Source organism: Talaromyces atroroseus, assembly GCF_001907595.1.
Source record: "Talaromyces atroroseus strain IBT 11181 chromosome Unknown scaffold_10, whole genome shotgun sequence".
In the NCBI taxonomy this organism is placed as follows: Eukaryota; Fungi; Ascomycota; class Eurotiomycetes; order Eurotiales; family Trichocomaceae; genus Talaromyces; species Talaromyces atroroseus.
This window is the reverse complement of record NW_017971442.1, coordinates 965,719-983,324: the sequence shown is the minus strand read 5'-3', so window position 1 is coordinate 983,324 and position 17,606 is coordinate 965,719. Positions and strand designations below refer to the sequence as shown.

At 48.6% G+C, this 17,606-nt stretch overlaps 9 protein-coding genes across 9 annotated transcripts; 3 read left to right on the top strand and 6 right to left on the bottom strand.

Annotated features, from left to right (window-relative positions):
* Positions 1-1,431: 1,431 nt before the first annotated feature.
* Positions 1,432-2,456, bottom strand: UA08_07138 (hypothetical protein; the record flags this gene model as incomplete). The annotated part of the gene is made up of 6 exons (XM_020262046.1): positions 1,432-1,434; positions 1,495-1,735; positions 1,796-1,866; positions 1,920-2,065; positions 2,126-2,221; positions 2,264-2,456. The coding sequence occupies 6 exons, from the start codon at positions 2,454-2,456 to the stop codon at positions 1,432-1,434; spliced, it is 750 nt and encodes a 249-aa protein (XP_020117678.1).
* Positions 2,457-2,684: 228 nt separating this feature from the next.
* UA08_07137 (hypothetical protein) lies at positions 2,685-3,278 on the bottom strand (the record flags this gene model as incomplete). Its single annotated transcript, XM_020262045.1, has 3 exons — positions 2,685-2,822; positions 2,964-2,993; positions 3,054-3,278. 3 exons carry the CDS (start codon positions 3,276-3,278, stop codon positions 2,685-2,687), a joined length of 393 nt encoding a protein of 130 aa, XP_020117677.1.
* Positions 3,279-3,679: 401 nt separating this feature from the next.
* Positions 3,680-4,411, bottom strand: UA08_07136 (hypothetical protein; the record flags this gene model as incomplete). Its single annotated transcript, XM_020262044.1, has 1 exon — positions 3,680-4,411. One exon carries the CDS (start codon positions 4,409-4,411, stop codon positions 3,680-3,682), a length of 732 nt encoding a protein of 243 aa, XP_020117672.1.
* Positions 4,412-4,916: 505 nt separating this feature from the next.
* Positions 4,917-5,669, bottom strand: UA08_07135 (hypothetical protein; the record flags this gene model as incomplete). The annotated part of the gene is made up of 2 exons (XM_020262043.1): positions 4,917-5,555; positions 5,622-5,669. 2 exons carry the CDS (start codon positions 5,667-5,669, stop codon positions 4,917-4,919), a joined length of 687 nt encoding a protein of 228 aa, XP_020117671.1.
* A 1,467-nt stretch (positions 5,670-7,136) lies between these two features.
* Positions 7,137-9,223, top strand: UA08_07134 (hypothetical protein; the record flags this gene model as incomplete). Its single annotated transcript, XM_020262042.1, has 5 exons — positions 7,137-7,325; positions 7,420-7,589; positions 7,702-7,831; positions 7,885-8,253; positions 8,318-9,223. The coding sequence occupies 5 exons, from the start codon at positions 7,137-7,139 to the stop codon at positions 9,221-9,223; spliced, it is 1,764 nt and encodes a 587-aa protein (XP_020117670.1).
* A 610-nt stretch (positions 9,224-9,833) lies between these two features.
* Positions 9,834-10,358, bottom strand: UA08_07133 (hypothetical protein; the record flags this gene model as incomplete). The annotated part of the gene is made up of 2 exons (XM_020262041.1): positions 9,834-9,914; positions 10,056-10,358. 2 exons carry the CDS (start codon positions 10,356-10,358, stop codon positions 9,834-9,836), a joined length of 384 nt encoding a protein of 127 aa, XP_020117669.1.
* A 333-nt stretch (positions 10,359-10,691) lies between these two features.
* UA08_07132 (hypothetical protein) lies at positions 10,692-12,139 on the top strand (the record flags this gene model as incomplete). The annotated part of the gene is made up of 7 exons (XM_020262040.1): positions 10,692-10,743; positions 10,811-10,826; positions 10,894-11,047; positions 11,114-11,455; positions 11,518-11,855; positions 11,929-12,042; positions 12,103-12,139. 7 exons carry the CDS (start codon positions 10,692-10,694, stop codon positions 12,137-12,139), a joined length of 1,053 nt encoding a protein of 350 aa, XP_020117676.1.
* Positions 12,140-13,115: 976 nt separating this feature from the next.
* UA08_07131 (hypothetical protein) lies at positions 13,116-16,025 on the bottom strand (the record flags this gene model as incomplete). The annotated part of the gene is made up of 7 exons (XM_020262039.1): positions 13,116-14,075; positions 14,137-14,690; positions 14,754-15,347; positions 15,418-15,592; positions 15,655-15,781; positions 15,838-15,916; positions 16,016-16,025. 7 exons carry the CDS (start codon positions 16,023-16,025, stop codon positions 13,116-13,118), a joined length of 2,499 nt encoding a protein of 832 aa, XP_020117675.1.
* A 499-nt stretch (positions 16,026-16,524) lies between these two features.
* UA08_07130 (hypothetical protein) lies at positions 16,525-17,431 on the top strand (the record flags this gene model as incomplete). The annotated part of the gene is made up of 3 exons (XM_020262038.1): positions 16,525-16,839; positions 16,923-17,012; positions 17,045-17,431. 3 exons carry the CDS (start codon positions 16,525-16,527, stop codon positions 17,429-17,431), a joined length of 792 nt encoding a protein of 263 aa, XP_020117674.1.
* Positions 17,432-17,606: the final 175 nt, after the last annotated feature.

The following is a 17,606-nucleotide window of genomic DNA, read 5'->3' as shown; positions in this document are numbered from 1 at the left end:
CCCCCCCCCTTTTTCGTTTGTACTCCGTACGAAGTATATGCCATTTGGACAAGATAACTGACTTTCTTGCAAAGGAAAAAAAAAAAAAAAAAAGAAGACAGTACAACAAAACACCGACGTGGCTGAAGTCTCAAACCGGATACGTGGTAACCAAGCGCTCACCGCCAGGATGCTACATACTTGCCTACATACATGCAGTATGTATGCCGATGTCTGAATAAATCGGGATTTCTTAGCTGCAATGCACCTAGCTAGACCTTGATCTAAAGCATGAGGCGGAAGGCCCGCTGCAAGTGCCATGCAGCTTTAACGGTTCTAGAGTATAGATAGAATCAGGCATCAATCACAAATCAAGTATCATGTGTCCAGTCCAGTCGATTATTTGTCACCACTTACGACAACGAACTAGTTAAAACAACTGGTGAGTCAATGCTATTCAGAATATACTTGGTCATTCTGATAGATAGATAGAATAGTTAGTTACCTAGTTGTCAGAATAACCGCCGTGTGCGCGCTGAAATTTGCACGTGCCCGACAAACAATGATACTACTGAGTAAATGTTACATGTGACATTTTTCTATTCTTCAGAAAAGAAAACTCTTGACAAAATGAATTAGTTCCTTCGATTTCAAACTAGGTAGTTAGATGCCTAGAGGCTTACGGATCGTGCCTAAAACTGAGCGCCCGCCGCAACCGTAGCATTTTGTAGTTTAAACGGAATACTGTGCGGACTCTCGGAGTACTCAGTACCTAGCTAGGTACTCTGGTAATTCGTATTTCGGTATTTGGTAATTTACGTATGATGCGTACGCACTAACAGTACCGGGAGTACGGAGAGAAGCTGGGAGATACCTACACAAATTCCCTCAAAAGAAAGGAAAGATAATTATCCGGGTCAATATAACCAGAAAAGAACATAGAACATGGAGTCGGCACTTGGTTTTGTCGCCGGTTATGACAGCATACTCGGAACGCACTCCTTGGTACTAACAGTAGAGAGAATGAGGAGAATGAGGAGAAGACCGAGATCGCCCAATAGTTACTTATCCCGCACTAAGAATGGTGGCGATCTCCAAGTTCATCCATGGATAGATACGGTGCAGCGTACCTGGGGTCGCCGAAAACAATGTATGTATGTATGTAAACCTCGGAATATGTCCCGGGTATGTCGTCGGAAGTTAGGAAGTTCGGAAGTTCATTATGTGCCTCGACGCGAGGCAGATACCAATACTACGGATAGTCTGTTGTATCTCGGGCAATGTGTTGATAATCAAGTTGTTATGAAAATAAATGTTAAAACTAAATACTAATCAATACATCAATGTCCGTCCCAGCTCAACCTCGAGAAAACACTGCAAAATAGGTATGAAACGCAAGAAAGGTATTGAACATGTTAAATAAGTACCACCTCGGTACCAGTCGGGTATCGATCACTGTTCACAGATTCTTGTTAGTACATAGACAACATCGAGATAAGTGAAGGTAATACTCACGGAAATCTCGGCCATCGCCTCATCTCCATTCGCCGCCGGGGCAGTGCCGTTCGTGGTCTCTGCGCCCACAGGTGCGTTCTCAGAGCCCGCAAAGTAATCCACCATCTCGGCGTCCAACTCTTCGGCTGTCTTCTTGCGCTGACTGGGATTCTTGGCCTTTCGGGGACGGCCGCGGCCACGGCGGCCTGCGGCGGCGGTGTTCTTCGTGGCAGTGGCGGGTTTAGGCTGAGCCTTGGATTGGCTACATGGTAAAAAGTGTGAGAAGAAAACCATAGCGACATTTGGACGTCCGTCCACTTACGTAACTCGCTCGCTCAAAGGCTTGGGTGCCGGAACCTGAGGCGCATGGGTCGCGTCGACGACGACCTCGACCTGAATCGCATGAGCAAACGATCAACTGAATATATCGAATCAAAATCATATACCTTCATTGGTCGTCCATCAACAAGGGTTCCATTCAGCTCCTTGGCTGCCTTAGCTGCCGTGTCGGGCTTGCTGAAAATAATAGACGCAATGCCGCGGCTGACGCCGTTCTGGTTGTAGGTGACTGTGACTCGTTTGACAGGGCCAACTGTTTTGACAAAATAGTCCTATAGCGCCAAGACTGATCAGTATTTCTAATGCAACGTACGCAACCGAATATTGAGACGCCGAGAACAGAGCGAAAAGGAGCGCGCGCATAGACATCGAATCGGGATCAGGACATCAGCGAGCACATAATGATAAACTGCCCATCATATACACATCACATAGATCAGAGAGATCAAACCGCAGTCAAAGACGCGAAACTGCAAGTACAATAGCCACGTGGTATGGTATTCCTTGTCCTTTATGACCAGATAGAACGTGTCGAGTGCTAGCCAGACCGCACCGTTGAGCATCGCGTCGACAGTTATCGGGATTATGGTGCATTCAACCCCAATGTACTTTTCTCCAGGCACAGCTCCAAGATGAATCACCATTTTGAAGCAAAAACCAGCCAAGTGCCAAAATATTTTCAGATCAGGACAATGGCAATGACAATGACAATGCCAAACGTAAGGAGCCAACGTGCTTATTTTTTAGACGAGACGATCTCAAATGTATGCCATCATGTCGAACCACCCATGTGCTCACTGATGCCCCAAACCAAACGAAAGAAAGGATAAATAAATGAATCCACCAAGGTAGCATAGATTGAGCGGTAGTATTCAGCCACCTCCAGCACCGTCAGCAAGCGAAATAACCGGCAAGTCGGCTAGGCCAACGCATGCGCCACGGTTTTCATCGCGCTTGACGCGACAGAGCTCGACTCCTGCAACAAGGCGCATTTCCAGCAGACCGTCGCGCTAAGAGGAGCACCCGTCTGGTACTGTACTCAACGTTACGAACGTCTCAAACGGAGCATCGCAACAGAAGCCGACGCGCCTCAAAGGTTTCGAAACAGAATGGCGACGAATACCCAAGGCGTAGCCTCTCGATTAACATACCTTGATACTGGCTTCGCTCACATCGTGCGGCTATGTCGAGTTAGTACATGATACGCTAATTTCCTGCCCTCGACTTCTGAAAAAACTTACCAGTCCGCTGACGATGATCTTGCTCTCATTCACTGGGGAAGTAGGGCCGATGGCCGTTCCCTTTGCAGGGCCTCTGGCAGGCTTAGTGCTCTTCTTGATTCCTCCAATGGGCGCCTTGGGAGCAGTAGCTTTGGCGGCACTGCTGCGGCGACCATTGTTTCCACGGCCACTCTGGCGACGGGACTTGGAGATGTCCTCAAGGGACTGGTCGAGCTTGGAAGACATGACTATGGAGGAGGAGACAGATGATAAGTATTGAGGAAAAGAAGTTGGGTGGTGACGAGATCTTGACGGTTTGGCTTGCACCGCAACTGTAGCGCGGTAGCTCGGCAGATAAATCGAATGCGATGATATTCGGGCTGGCTGGTATTTCTCGCGAGACAAAACAGTCGATGAAACAGTGTTGATACGTGTGTAGACTGGGCTGGATGGAAGACGCGGGAGGAAAAGAGGGCCGTCTTGCTGGGGCGAAGCTGGCTGCCTTACCCGGACTATAGTTGTTCCGGTGGTTTGTCACGTGGTCATGAATGAAACCGTCGTCATGGTTGACTCGATCAATTAATTGATAAAGAGAACAGAGTCCACGGACACTGAATAGAACCAAGGTACATGAATGCAAAGACAAACTAGTCCTGTCTGTCCCAAACCTCGTCCTCCTCCAGCTCAACGCCCCAGAACTTCTTCATTCTGTCCCTAAACAGCTCATAGCAACTCCCCTTGCGGAGAATCTTCATCTCGTCAAAGTCCATCACAATCGAGGCGCGTCCGTATACGTGATACCTCTGCAGCCCATGGTCAACAATGAGATCCGCTACCTCTTTGATATCTTCCTCAATGTCCTCCACTCTAAACTTCTGCCCCTGACCCGTAAGATTAGCACTCGAACCCACCATCAACTGGCCGGCTTCGTAATTCAATCGACAGATCTCCCTCAAAAGCGAACCGCCGCCAACAAACATAGCTAACGTGCCGTTTTTTGTCGTCTTCTCCAGCGTCTCCAGCGTAACCGCATTTTGTATCAATGGATGATCGGCTTTGTATGGCGCGACGATTCCGATCCCCATATCCATATCGTCAGTGAGCACACGAGTCATTTCAAATTTCTCATCAGACATAATGTGCAAGTCGCGATGGAGTTCGAAGGAACCTATTAGTCCCTGTGCATGTCCGGGCTTGCGTTTCTTTGCAGCAAACGCTCTGTCTATTGCTTCGGCTGAGGAAGCCATCAGCCCGTAGCCGACTTCAGAGGGGACGATGGCGACGCCGCCGGCCTTGAGTGTTTCAAAGACAGCCAGGGCGTCGCGTTTGGTGTTGGGGACCTCGCCGGGAGAAGGGATTATTCTAGTTTGTTTGGGCATGTTGCTTGTAGAGATCGTAGAGTACCTGAATTCCAACATGCACGGTTATATAATTATGTGGCACGGCTGAGTGAGCACTAATAAAAACACCCCACTGACATCCATGGATATTCTATGCCTCGAAAAGACCGTCGAGACCTGCAACATCTACCCGAATTGTAAAATAAAATATACACCCGTTGGTTCATGAACAAAGTAATGAGTATGTTAGGGTGATAGATTGATAAAGGTATAAGGCGAATGGATACATGAAAATGGCATTTGACGTAAGAAATAACAAGATAAACGTGGACGACGGAGAAATAACGCTCTTAAATTTCAAAAGGAAACTTCCAATGTGCATGAACGATCATACCGAAAAAAATGCTCTGCTTTCAAACAGTCCAATCACTTGCAGCCCTGCGCCATGAAACCGAAAGCCTATAGAAAAGAGAAAGAAAAAACAACCAAACAAAACGAAACTCAAAGCACAATATCTCCCAGTTGCCGATACAAAGCCCCATGCTCAGCTCTTCAGCGCCTCGAGGCGACCTCGCATCTGTTCAAGCGTAGCTTCCTGCTCTTCAAATTCCTCCTCTGGAGTAGGCGCCTCCTCCACGGGAATTTCTGGACGAATCGGTTCAACCTTGGACAGTTTGCCCTGTAGAATCTCGTGTAGAACTTTATCAACCTCCGAGTCCGCTTCTTCCAGTTCGTCTTCTAATAACTCGTCGTTGGGCAACGCATCATCGACGACTTCCTCAATAATACCGGCTCGTACTAGCTCCGTAGAGAGCTGTCGCATTGTGCTGTTGAGCTCTGGCAAACGCACAAGTGTGTTCACATCCTTCATGATACCAGCCGACTTCTTGAGGCTTCCCTGTATTTTCCGTACCGAAAAGGCCTCATTAACCTGCATCTGCACGCTCTGCAGCTGGGCTCGACTTGTATTAAGGCGCGCGCTCTGTTTCCGAATGCGTAACAGCTCACGGGCATAGGTCTTTGTTTCCGCAGTTGCCTGCTTCGCTTGCGAGGGATTCCTCTGAGCCCGGCGAGAGGCATTGAGGATCAGCTGTCGCGTCTTGGAATCGAGGGACTTTAAATTCGCAATGTCGCGGTCGAGCTGCCGCGTGTTCTGCCGAATGAGTTGGTTGCATTTCCGCATCTGCAGGAGTCAGCAATGGACAAAGGCAATGGAATAGACAGTAAACGGCGTTGGATAGGTAGGTACCTGTACTTGCGGGTCTGGACCGAAGAAAACCGCCTTGATTGCCTCCATGCCGGGACTTTGCGCTTCGTGAAGCGTCTTATTATAAATGCACGAGAAAAGCCAAGCGGCACTCCATCAATGTGATGTGGTATTTTTGCGTGTTGTCGCAGACTCTGGCAGGGTTCGTTACAGGCAGCGACGTGCGAGAGCCAGCCGGGTGAGAGTGTTTTGCTGATAGTGGCAGGTGGGGGGCGCGGCGCCAGTGACGTCTCGAGTCTGGCCCGTGACGGACCGACGACTTCCTCCTTCTTCTTCCCTGGACGCTTTGCCAGTCTGCCTGCTATTATCTTTTTTTCTCTGGATCTGCTCCCCCCGGCCCCCGACTAGGCTAAACTTCTTGCTACTCTTACGCTGCTTTCCCTTGCATATATATAATTTGTTTGGTTTTCTTCTCCGGGGCCGCCTTCGTATACGCGTCAAAAACTGATTGATGGCCTGCATCAATGGGATGTCTTCATCTAGGCTTGATTGCACAGAGATCAGTCCGCGAAGACAATGTAATTAGAAACCGGCGACAAATATTGCCAATGCAGTTCCTCTGGAAGGGAAATTTCCGTGCAACAGGAACAGATGCTTCTTCCCCTGTGAACCACGCACCCTGCCATGGGAGCCGGAAACGTGGATAAGAAGCGACTCTATAGCAATGGCAAGTTTTCGTGCGAGCGATATATCTGTTTACGAGACCATGTGCTCTTTGAAGGACACGTAGGATAGCTTTCTGATGCAAACATTGCCGCTCCTTAAGCGCGAGTCTCACATCAAGCAGAACCGTCCGCTGATATTGTGTATTAGAGCGTCATCGGTCTTTGAAATAGCTGCAAGAGCTACTGCGATATTTACGCAGGAAGCGAACCACAAAGACGCCGAGTCGAGTGGACTCGGAACTGCCGCCGCTGTCGAAAGACATCAGAAGACTTGGTGCGAGTGCTCCGTAACAACAAAATTGTCACGGCGGCCATATGTCCTGACATGCCAATCATCTAGTTGGTCATCGAAGGAGCCCGTTCGGTTATATACGGCATGAATGGTAGTCGGGGCGATGGAACAGTCGATTGTTCGGAAAGGACCCGCGCTCCTGATGACTCCTGATAGAGCCAAATTCACAGTTGATTGTATTCGCTACCCGCCGTCAATCTTTCTCTGGTGCATTCACACATGGCTGTGCCGATGGCATGGGTTCTCTGCTTGCGCAGTCTACGGGGATCGGCATGGCATCACCGATGTTCTCTGCCCTTTGTTCGCCTCGTCGGCGCCGGTAGGATAGTGAATGGTTGTTTAGAGACGAATTACAATGCGAATTTGACACATAATGCGAGGAATCCGGCTAGATAAATCGGTAGGGTAGATAGATGCCGCGCGCGCGTGTGTGATAGCCGCTGTAGAGAGGATCCGTCCCAGTGACTGACTTCCCACTCCTCCAACCAAGTAAGCTCCTCAACCTTCGCCGCGACAACACTCCGTCAACCACCAGAGACCATGGCCATGTCCTTCTCGGATACCTCGTCGCTGTCATCGGCACCGCCGACAGATGACGAATCCATGTCATTAACATACGAGGCCAATGCCCCGATCACAAATTATTTCAAGCAGGAAATCCCTCCGCCGCCCAGGCGCCCAGCGTCACCACCGCACGAATATGTCCTCGCGGACAACCCAGATATCGCCGTATGTGTATCTAGCCGTTCCCTCTCCTGGCGTTTATTGACGCGAGCAAAAGGAAGCATGTCACCGTTGCTAATACGTTGTGAATCCTCTGCAGTTCATTGTGATGTTTCGCGCGCGTTTCAGTGACGCCTTTCCGAAATCGCTCCCACACTACGGTCCGCAGGACATCGAGAGCGGTGTGCAAGACACAACACCTGGCGAACATGTAGAGAGATTATTATGCGCTTTGATTGGCCTGGTGCTCAATCGCAAGAAAGATGTTGAGTATGGGCTTCCTACGCTCGCTGGTGGCATACCCTAGTTACCCTTGACACGGACCACCTCTCCTGAAGAAACGAACGAACAGAAAGCTAATGGGGGAACTGCTGCGATATAGGAAAGGGCATTATCAACGGGCTTTGGAGGAGGCAGTTCAAACGCATTCCTCCCAATGGCCGCGTGCTTGGGAAGGGAAGAACCCTCTCCATGGCGGCCGCACATTCAACACCATGACACCCGAAGAGAGGGTAAGAGATTTCGATGGAGATATACGTAATTATCCAACTGACAGTAAGCCTAGCTACGCCTCCTCAAAGCTCTGATCTTATGGTCACTTTCTTCCTCCGATGCGATACAAGCGAAGATCAAGGAGTCGTATAAGCAGGCCCGACACGAAGACGACCTTAACCAGCCTTTGTCGGTACAACCATGGGGGAGAGACGAACTAAAACGACGTTACTGGCTTATAGAGGGTCAGGATGACACTCATTTTCGCCTCTACCGAGAGAGCAATCCAGCGTTGAAGACGAACACCTGGTGGAGCGTAGCCGGCACCATCGACGAAATCCGGGCTATTGCAGAGAGATTGGCGTTGGAAAAACCACAAAGTTCCAAGAAACTTAGCGAGCGGATCATGAATGCAATCCCCCGGTTTGAAAGTGGAGAGGAGGTTTGTGTTTTCTCCCTCACAACAAGACAAAAAATAAAGTCATTGTCCGCTAATTACAACTTAGAAACGGAGGCGACGTGATTATCGACAAGCACGCAAAGCCGCATTTGCTCGCCCAGAACCAGGCTTCTCGCTATACGAAGGCCGTACGCGTGGAAAGAAGCTTAAATATACGTATTCTGATGATGAAGATCTCTTCTCTGAGGACTTAGCTCCCACACGACGCTCCACGCGAAATGTTTCTGGCGTCACGAGCCCAGGAGAGCCGGCAGGACTGACGTTCACAGCTAGTGGTCGTCAGGTGCGAGCCCGCGCGGGAGGTATATACGGCGAATCTGCACTGAGTGGACAACGTGATGTGGAGCAGGACGACGACGAAGATCGTCCTCAGCGTAGCACGCGTGGTCAAACGAATGGCCACACGTCAAAATATACGAATGATGTGAGCGATGAAGAATCCGATGCTGCTTCTAGCTGGAAAGGCGATGACGAGTCGCACAATGAAAATGATTTCGAAGGCGATGACGAAGATGAGCCTAGTGAAGACGAGTCGATGCTCGATATTGATGACGATGAGAAACAACAAAGCCTTGTTGTTCACCTACATTATGGCAAGACGGATCAACAACAGGGCTCCACCAACGAGTCACCTATTGATTCCAGCCATATTCCCCCCGACTCGAATTCTATCAAGACAGAGGCTGTGGCCGATCTGTCTAAAAATACACTCGAAGAAAGCTCCATAGATATCGAGCCCTCTGCAGAAGTCACCACCAAAAACGGGACATCAGAGGAGAAACACCAAGAGCAGGCAGTGCCCAGCTCTTCGGCACTTCCTCATTATGAATACTTCAAGGAGAACGTGGCCGCCAATCATGGTCCAAAACCCGAAGAAGTGACCACAAAAAGTACACAGGAACTCCCTATGACACCTCTTGAACCGTCGCGGATGCAGAACGGCAATGAGTAGATTTCATATTGCTCTTATTTTGTTCGATCTAATGCTGTCCGGGGTATAAGAAGGATAAATTAGATCTAGTACAAGTTATAATAACTATTAATTTGAAAGGAGTTCAAAGCCACGCCGGTATTCTCTTTGCTTTGAGTACGCTTTGTATGTTGGGATAGGCTTATAGCGGGCGTCTATTGCTTTTCATCTTTTGCTTCGAGGGCTACAAAGGTATACCTACACATAAAAGTTGTAGACTCAAAAGACTGCATGATTACCTATTCTATGTCCCCATTCACCATCAAATAGATGTACACAGCTGCCCGAAACTGGCAGCACAGATGAATACCAGAAAAGAAGAACAAGAAGCAAAAAAACATCGCTATATACTCCGTAACTTCCCATAATGCAATGAGTGTTCAATACACAACACGTAGTTAGCTTGACATCCTTCTTAGTCGTATAGTCAATCACTTGAGAATTGCGCAGTATAAAACTAGAATGGTCTCTCGTTAGATGGTGCCAACGAATTGAACCCGCGACGAAAAGGGAGGGTCTGAGCTCACATCTTCAATCCGCCCAGCAACCCTCTTGTCAGACTTCAATGACCGGGGATGAATTGGCCAATTGTTCACTTCATACCACCACCGTCGCAGCCGTGTGCCGAGCGTAGTGCCTTGAAGCTGGGTATTGCGATTCCAGAACCGCCATCCTAAAAGTGCAAGTGTCCACACGCTACCTTGAATCAAGGGTAGAAGGACCTGAATTCCGACGAGGTGGTTAGCAGGTCGTTTTGTACATTGACCACCGGGAGTACTAAAGATATGAGGCATCGTATATTACTAGCACACACCTGATCCCTAATGGTAATCCAAGCTATACGTTGCCATGTCTCGGCCCCCTTCAGACTAGCCAGATAGCTCTGCTCGAACCTCAGGTCTGGCAGGGGCGGCAGATTCGGTCGACGCGGGACTGGGCGCAGGGGCGGCCGGTCGACAATATCTGACGGGATGCTGGCTGTATCTGAATGAGCGGCTTCGTAGAGTTCCTTGTCCGATGCAGCGGTGGCTGGGTTGATGTCGTGTGCTGGGGATGGATGACGTTTGAGGGAGGCGCTCTGGAGAGTCTCCGCGATGCCCAACGCGGAATGGGACATGGTAAAAGACAGAACTAAGGCCGGCAATTATCGACTGCGTCTCGGGCCTGAGCAAATAAATTGAATCGGGAATAGTTCGCAGACGCGCGTTGTGCGGTTGTGACATGTGTTGGTGAGCAGAGAGAAGGTGAGGTTCCCGGACACCGAAGGGCTGCTCCTATTGCTAAGCTAAACACTTCGGCGGCCCCTCCAGTCCCGCCGCCCGCGACTACCACACCCCCACGTCTTTTTTTCTCGTTGTATGAGAAGAAGAAACAAGACGCTTTCTATCCTCATCCTCTCTCTTCCATTCAAGCCAATTGACCGTCGGTTGCTTTGCGACACTTCCACACAATGGCTGCTGCACAAGGATACCCTCTTCTCTGCCTGGAAAACCCTCTTCTCGGTGCGTTGGAACGGGCCTCCATCTCATGCGTATCGAATTGACAGCTAACTTTGTGTCTCCATTCCAGACATCCAAGGAGTCGGGTACGCTTGTTTTGCTCCCTGCCTCACTCGCTTCTCGGTGGGTATGCGAACTGACATAAATCCATAGAGATGAGGCGCTTCTGCAGAAGTACGAGGTCAAGGCCAATGACGCCATCCTCGCCGAGGAGAAACACATGGGTCTCTATGAAGATCTACTCCAGAACCACGATGCCAAATTGATTGCAGGTGGTGCTGCTCAGAACACTGCTCGAGGTGCCCAGGTAGACACGACCTTCTTTGCTCTCCTCGACTTGTGTCGTGTTTCTGGGTCTAACCTTCCTACCTAGTACATCCTCCCCGAGAACTCGGTCGTTTATATTGGCTGCGTCGGCAAAGACAAGTACGCCGATATCCTGACCCAGGCCTGCAAGACCGCCGGCGTGCACACCGAATACCGTGTCGACGAAGTCCAACCCACTGGAAAATGCGGTGTTATCATCACTGGCCACAACCGTAGCATGGTCACCCACCTTGCTGCCGCCAATGAATACAAGCTCGACCATCTTAAGCAGCCCCATGTCTGGTCCCTTGTTGAGAAGGCCCAGGTGTACTACGTTGGTGGCTATCATTTGACAGTCTCTGTTCCAGCTATTTTGGCTCTTGCTGAAGAAGCCGCTGCGAAGAACAAGGTAGGAGTCCCTCAACCTTCATTACGTTTAAAGAAACGACAGCTGATATTGTATTCATATAGCCATTCGTCTTCTCGCTTTCCGCCCCCTTCATCCCTCAGTTCTTCAAGGACCAGCTCGACCAAGTAATCCCATACGTCGACTACCTGATTGGCAACGAAACCGAAGCTCTGTCCTACTCCGAGCACCATGGCTGGGGCCTCACTGACATTGCCGAAATCGCCAAGAAACTCACCACCCTGCCCAAGAAGAACACCCAACGCCCTCGCGTTGTCATCATCACCCAGGGAACTCTCCCCACCGTCACTGCCGTTGCCACTGCCAGCGGCGCCGTAGAGACCAAGGAATATCCCGTTCACGAAATCCCCAAGGAGAAGATCAACGACACCAACGGTGCTGGGTATGTTTGTATCTCTTTTCCCCCATTTTCCCCGTTTAAGATTCCCAACTAACCTCAACTGCCTACATGACAGCGACGCTTTCGCCGGTGGTTTCGTCGCCGGTGTTGTCCAGGGTAAAACTTTGGAACAAAGCATCGACCTCGGCCAGTGGCTTGCTAGCCTCAGCATCCAAGAACTGGGACCATCGTAAGTTGACCTTTTTCTTTCCTCTGTCCAACCACGAAACTAACACTACTACCAAAAAAGATACCCATTCCCCAAACAAACCTACTCTCGCCAATAGATTATCGATAAATGATATCCACGCCATTTATGTTTGACACTATTCCCATCCTATCTATCTAATGATTCAACCCATTATTTATTATACCCGGTCTTCTATCCTCTCTCTCTCCCTCTCTCTCATTTTCTTTCCATGGTTTTGAAAGCAAAAAGGAGGAAAAAAAAAAAAAAAAAACGAGGGAGAGGCGAAGAAAAAAGACCCATTTCTTTTGTCGAAGAATTATCCACTTTCTCTCTCCTCTTCTGTGGGAGGCTGGGTGAAGATCAAAAAGGGAAAATGAAAGAAAACAACAGCAAGTTTTCTGCTATTCAAAACTAAGAGAAAGACTTCTTCTATTTTCAAACTAGAAGAAAGATTAAAGGAAAGAATTTTAAAATGCATGACGTCTTCAACAACGATACATAATTACATATACAAACCTTTTCCTCCTTTGCTATATGCATGCGTTAAATGTAGTACACGCCTAGATGCTTCTGGATTATTCGTATTCAATATTTAAGGCCATCTGGCCTATGATTTGAATTTCTGAGCTTTGAATGTAAATCTCATTTCGAAAAAAGAAATAAAACGCATGGCGCGTGAGAGACTCCTGGTATAATACAAAATCATTGCCAACTGGATACATATCATAAGAAAAGAAGTCATGGATTCAAGCAACTCGAGCCATGAATATCCTCGTGCGTTTCAAACCACGCACCCATCGTATCATACTAACATAGCAGCATGAGTGAAGATGATGTTCAAAATGTTCGAAACGGCATCACCCACCAATCCATTCCTGCAAATCACAGTTGCTTTAACGCATCCTGCATTCTACCAGCATCTTAACGCTGGGAATCATCTGCTAGTTATCCACTGAGAACCAAATGTTGGAGGTGAAGGACCCAGCTCGCATTTGGATGTCTAGAAAGAACCCCCGAGCACTCTCTTTTCTGAGTTTGTAGCAATATATCCTAAATACAACCAAGATAGCTTCTCATCCCGCTTGTCCACAAGGCGGAGTCTGTTGGCCTATAGCACCAAATCGACTGGGACTATCCTGAGAACTCTGTCGACCGTCAGAGGTGGGAAATAGAGACGCGGTTGACCCAATAAAGGCATGATCGTGCGAAGACGGAAAAACGGAGCTATTTGGCGCTGGCTGAGAATAGGTATTGTAGTGCGCTAACGAGCCATATAGAGGTCGATCATGTGTGGCTGGAATAGACGGTGTGGTTGGAATAGATGGCGTCCAATTTGATATGACCTGCGATGATGATCGCTCTTGAATCTCCCTTTGTTGCAACAGTAACTCCTGTCGCATGGCAGTCTGGGTAGCGCTTGTTGCATCCAATAAGAAGCCATCCTGTATTCCCGGGGACATCATGCGAGATTGAGAACCGAGCCCCGATAGGGCTATTTCGGGTCTTCGCTGGGGGTTAATGTCATTGTTAGATAGAGACGGGTGATTAGGGCTCCATATACTCGAGCCCGTAAAGAGCGGAGAGTACGGTTGAGGCTGGGCTGGAGAAGCCTGCAATCCGAGCCCAGGGGGTACAATTGGCGTTTGATACGAGCCGTGTTGAGGAAGTAGATTGATCCCATTGGGATAGTTCGTTGCGACTTGAGTTGGCTGCAAGATTTCAGGGAGCTGGGGCATCGCCGGTGGTGCTTCATAGGTGTCTGACTCGACCAGTTTCTCGACGCCTTCAACGATACGGTTGAAGTTTGTCGACACTGAAACGGAAGCTGACTGAGAACCACCAAAGGCACTCCGTGTCTCTGTCGTGGGTTTCTTTGCTTGTTGCGCATTGCGTATTTCTTCCCTTTGAACACTCGTTGATGACATTGTGGGTTGATGCCCTTGCGGACTCGCGTAAAATTGAGAAGGGATTCCCTCTTCCTGATAGATAAAAATCTTCCGCTCATTCTCATCAACAAGCGCGACTGGGATACGCTATTAAAATAAAGTAAGCAAATCAATATTTTCAGAGAACAATTCTTGCAGCAACACTTACACCACTAACAACCAGATCTAGCCCGTCAATAACGAACTCGCGGATTCGATACAGCATCTCAATATTAGGATGATTCCTCTCGACGCCTGGATCAAGCATTCTTGGTTTATTTTTGTCTCCTGTTTCGGACAAATACCGCCGACTGGTAGCATTGTTGAGTAGTGGTTTAAAGCCAAGGGTCTCCTCGTCTTCTTCAAGAAGATATTCCACTTCTGGAAGACTCGTGACGTCGAAAGTCGATGCCAACAATGTCAACGTATTTGCGTAGATTTTCCAGAGCTCTTGAATTTGGACGGAAAGAACAGAATCTTTATCCTGCTTCTGGGCTTCTAATGAGCCGCAGTTGGTCAGCAACCAAGAGCTGTAGTTTCGAAGAGCGGGCAGAACCCGGCGTGCAACAGCAGTAACTTTGTCGGAACCATGTTGAGACTCTCTAGAATCGCTGTCCTCACTCGCAAAGCGCTCTAGTTCAGCCAGAAGAATCTGTAGGAGTGTAAAAAATGTCTTCACGTTGATTCTTTGAAAAAATAGCTGTGCATTATGAGTTGGCTCGTCTGTAACATAACGATTATTAGTTGATATATTCGAATTTTGCTAAATCAACTCACTTAACTTACCACTCGATCTGACTTTGGCGAACTCTTCTGCTGCAATGTTGATCAAAACAAACTTCTGAAGGATACCTTCGAGTGACCGTTCTTTGAGATCAACGGCTAGTTGACTAAGAACCTCGTTCTCTAGCTCGTCATGTTCCTGAAAATCCAGACCCTTGTAGCATTGGGCGTGAAGATACACGAACCACGGAGTAAGGGCTTTCCCTGGAATTCCAGCGTCTTCGCGTGGAATCAGTTCCCTCTTAGCCCAAGCACCCAATATCTTCTTGAATTCAATTTCCAAATTACGCTTAACCGTAGGGTGAGGTTCTTGAGCCGACAAGGCTCGGTACAAATGGTAAGTAGCTCTGAGATGGTTGACATCCTCCATTGCGATTGCAGCGAGTTGGTTGTGGGAGGCCCCGGAAGCCGGGTAAATGATGCTAGCTAGGTCATAGTAACCTATTGCAGGTCCCCAGTTGCGTTGTTTACCGGAGACAAGTTCTGTCTCACGGTAACGGGAGAGATCACCCAAACGGATCAGCGTAGCGTGGCATGAAAGGAGTATTTTTCTGCTAAGGCCTGAATCGAGTTCGACAGGGGTTTCAACGGAGAGCTCTGTCACTCAAAAAGGATTGTCAGCTTGATAAACTAGAGCTCAAAATAAGTCAATTGATGAAAGCATTACTTTCGAAGCTGAACTTCCTCGCTACCTGTTCCAGCTCTGGGATACCGTCATAATGTGAGGATAGACGCTGGATGTACCCTCGGTAGAACTTCTGACTGAGTTTTATAAACTCGAGGTAGTGCTTTTCATGCTTTCTCTTTTCGACTGGCTTTTTCTTGCCTGCCTCGTCCCGGAACTGAGATGGCAAGTTAGACCAATGCTTATATAATAATAGCAACGCAAAAGCCCACCACTTACTCGAGCCAGGAGATTGCGAAAGCGCTTATTGATCTTGAGATGAGCCTCCCATAGACGAATTTCTGCTTTTTCGGACGCGGCAGCGTTGAAATCGAGGAATATGGCGTTTTGACAAGCCACGCGAAACCTGCATGGTAGTCAGATTATCAGGTGAGGAATCGCCGAGAGCAGTGGAATACTGACTCCGTAAGGCAGTGCGCAATTTCTGCAAATGTAGGTTCCTTTTGTGCAAGTGTTTTCTTCAGTTCGTTTTCAGCCTGGTCTGCGGATCTATATGAAATGCGTTAGCGAAAGAGCCGACAGGTTGTATAACACTATAATCACTGGACCGATCAATGGAAGAAGATTGAAAAAGACATACTGCCAAGCATCTTGGAATGCAGTCGCCATGCTCGGGAAATGCGAGCGACCTCACAGATCAACTTGTGGTCATATGCCTCGCTCCCTGCTCTCGAAGCGCCAGTTCTCTGAGCGATCCATCAGTGGTTGCGAAAGAATCAAGATCAGCGAGAGCGGCGATAGAGGGAAGTGATCAAGTAGCGACCACGTAGTGAGTGAGCTAGGAGATGGAAGAACTATCCCAAATAGCCCATCCGCTATGAAAGCGAGAGAGATAGAGACAAGAGGTAGACGGAGGGACAGCGCGAGAGGTGGAAGCCCGAAGCCGCGGGTACATTCTTTCCTTTTAATTTAGTAAGAATTCTTCAGTCTGATTGGCCGCTCGACTCGTCCCTGTGGCTGATGCCCTGCTGTCTCCAAGTGGGGCATATGTGGCGCAGGACTGTATGCATATCGAAGGCCTGAGGCACCTGTTCGCTTGTCTTTAGTTGCATGAGACGTCTCCAAGTCACTTGAAGCAGACAAGAAGACATGGCGAAACGCTTGAGAACCCCAGATCCGTCTCAGCTCCAGCTCTCAGAGCAAACAAGCTCGCCACCTGCCAAAGTCACAGTCTCAGATGACCCTCAACCTCAACTCCAACCCATGTGGTGCTCCTTACCGCCGCACCGAGACACAATAGCATTTGCGTCTTATAACGAGTACGAAAGTCACTATCTGAGATACCACGTCAACCGCTGCTCCGAGTGTGGCAAGAATTTCCCTACTCAGCATATACTCGACATTCATATTGAAGAACACCACGATCCACTCATTCTAGCCCGGCGGGACCGAGGAGAGAAGACTGTAAGTGAATCACCTTTTCTTACCCGTCGGAGAACGTCCTAGCATGAGGACCTACTGGGCTAACCGGAGGGGAAATAATCCAGTTCAGCTGCTTCGTCGAAGGGTGTGAGAGGAAATGCTCAACAGCGCAAAAGCGTCGGCGACATTTGATTGACAAGCACATGTTTCCTAGGGTGAGTGCTCTGATTCGTCTTGTCTCATTCAGTCAAGAAGTCAATATCCACCTTCAATATGGCCGCCACTTACATCAAGCGGGAATATCCCACAGAACTACAACTTCTACATTGTCAATGACGGCATTGACAAGCAGAACTCACTACTGCGAACATCTAATAATAACAACCACTTCCGACGGCGCTCCTTACAGCAGTCGCCGCAAGAAGGACGACTGAGAAACCGGAAGACCTCTGTGTCCTCCTCTGTTCCTCTTGTACCCGATCCAGGAGCAAGGGCAGATACTAATATATCAATGAATGATGCACACACTGATGAAATCGATGCCTTGACCTCGTCCCTGTCTGCTCTGAAATTTGTGCCGGCCAGTGTGACGAAGCGATTGGAGTCTGATCGTAGACGGACGGAGGAGGGGTGACGACGTACCTACATAACGAATAACGAACTTAAATAAGAAATAGAAATGTGATACTGATTTAGTTCTTAGCATCATCAAAACGGATCAACTGCTTTCACAAAACTCATCAGAAGTGGTAAATATGTACTAAACAAAATACAGAATCATGAACATTTTCTGCCACGTTCCTCAATGG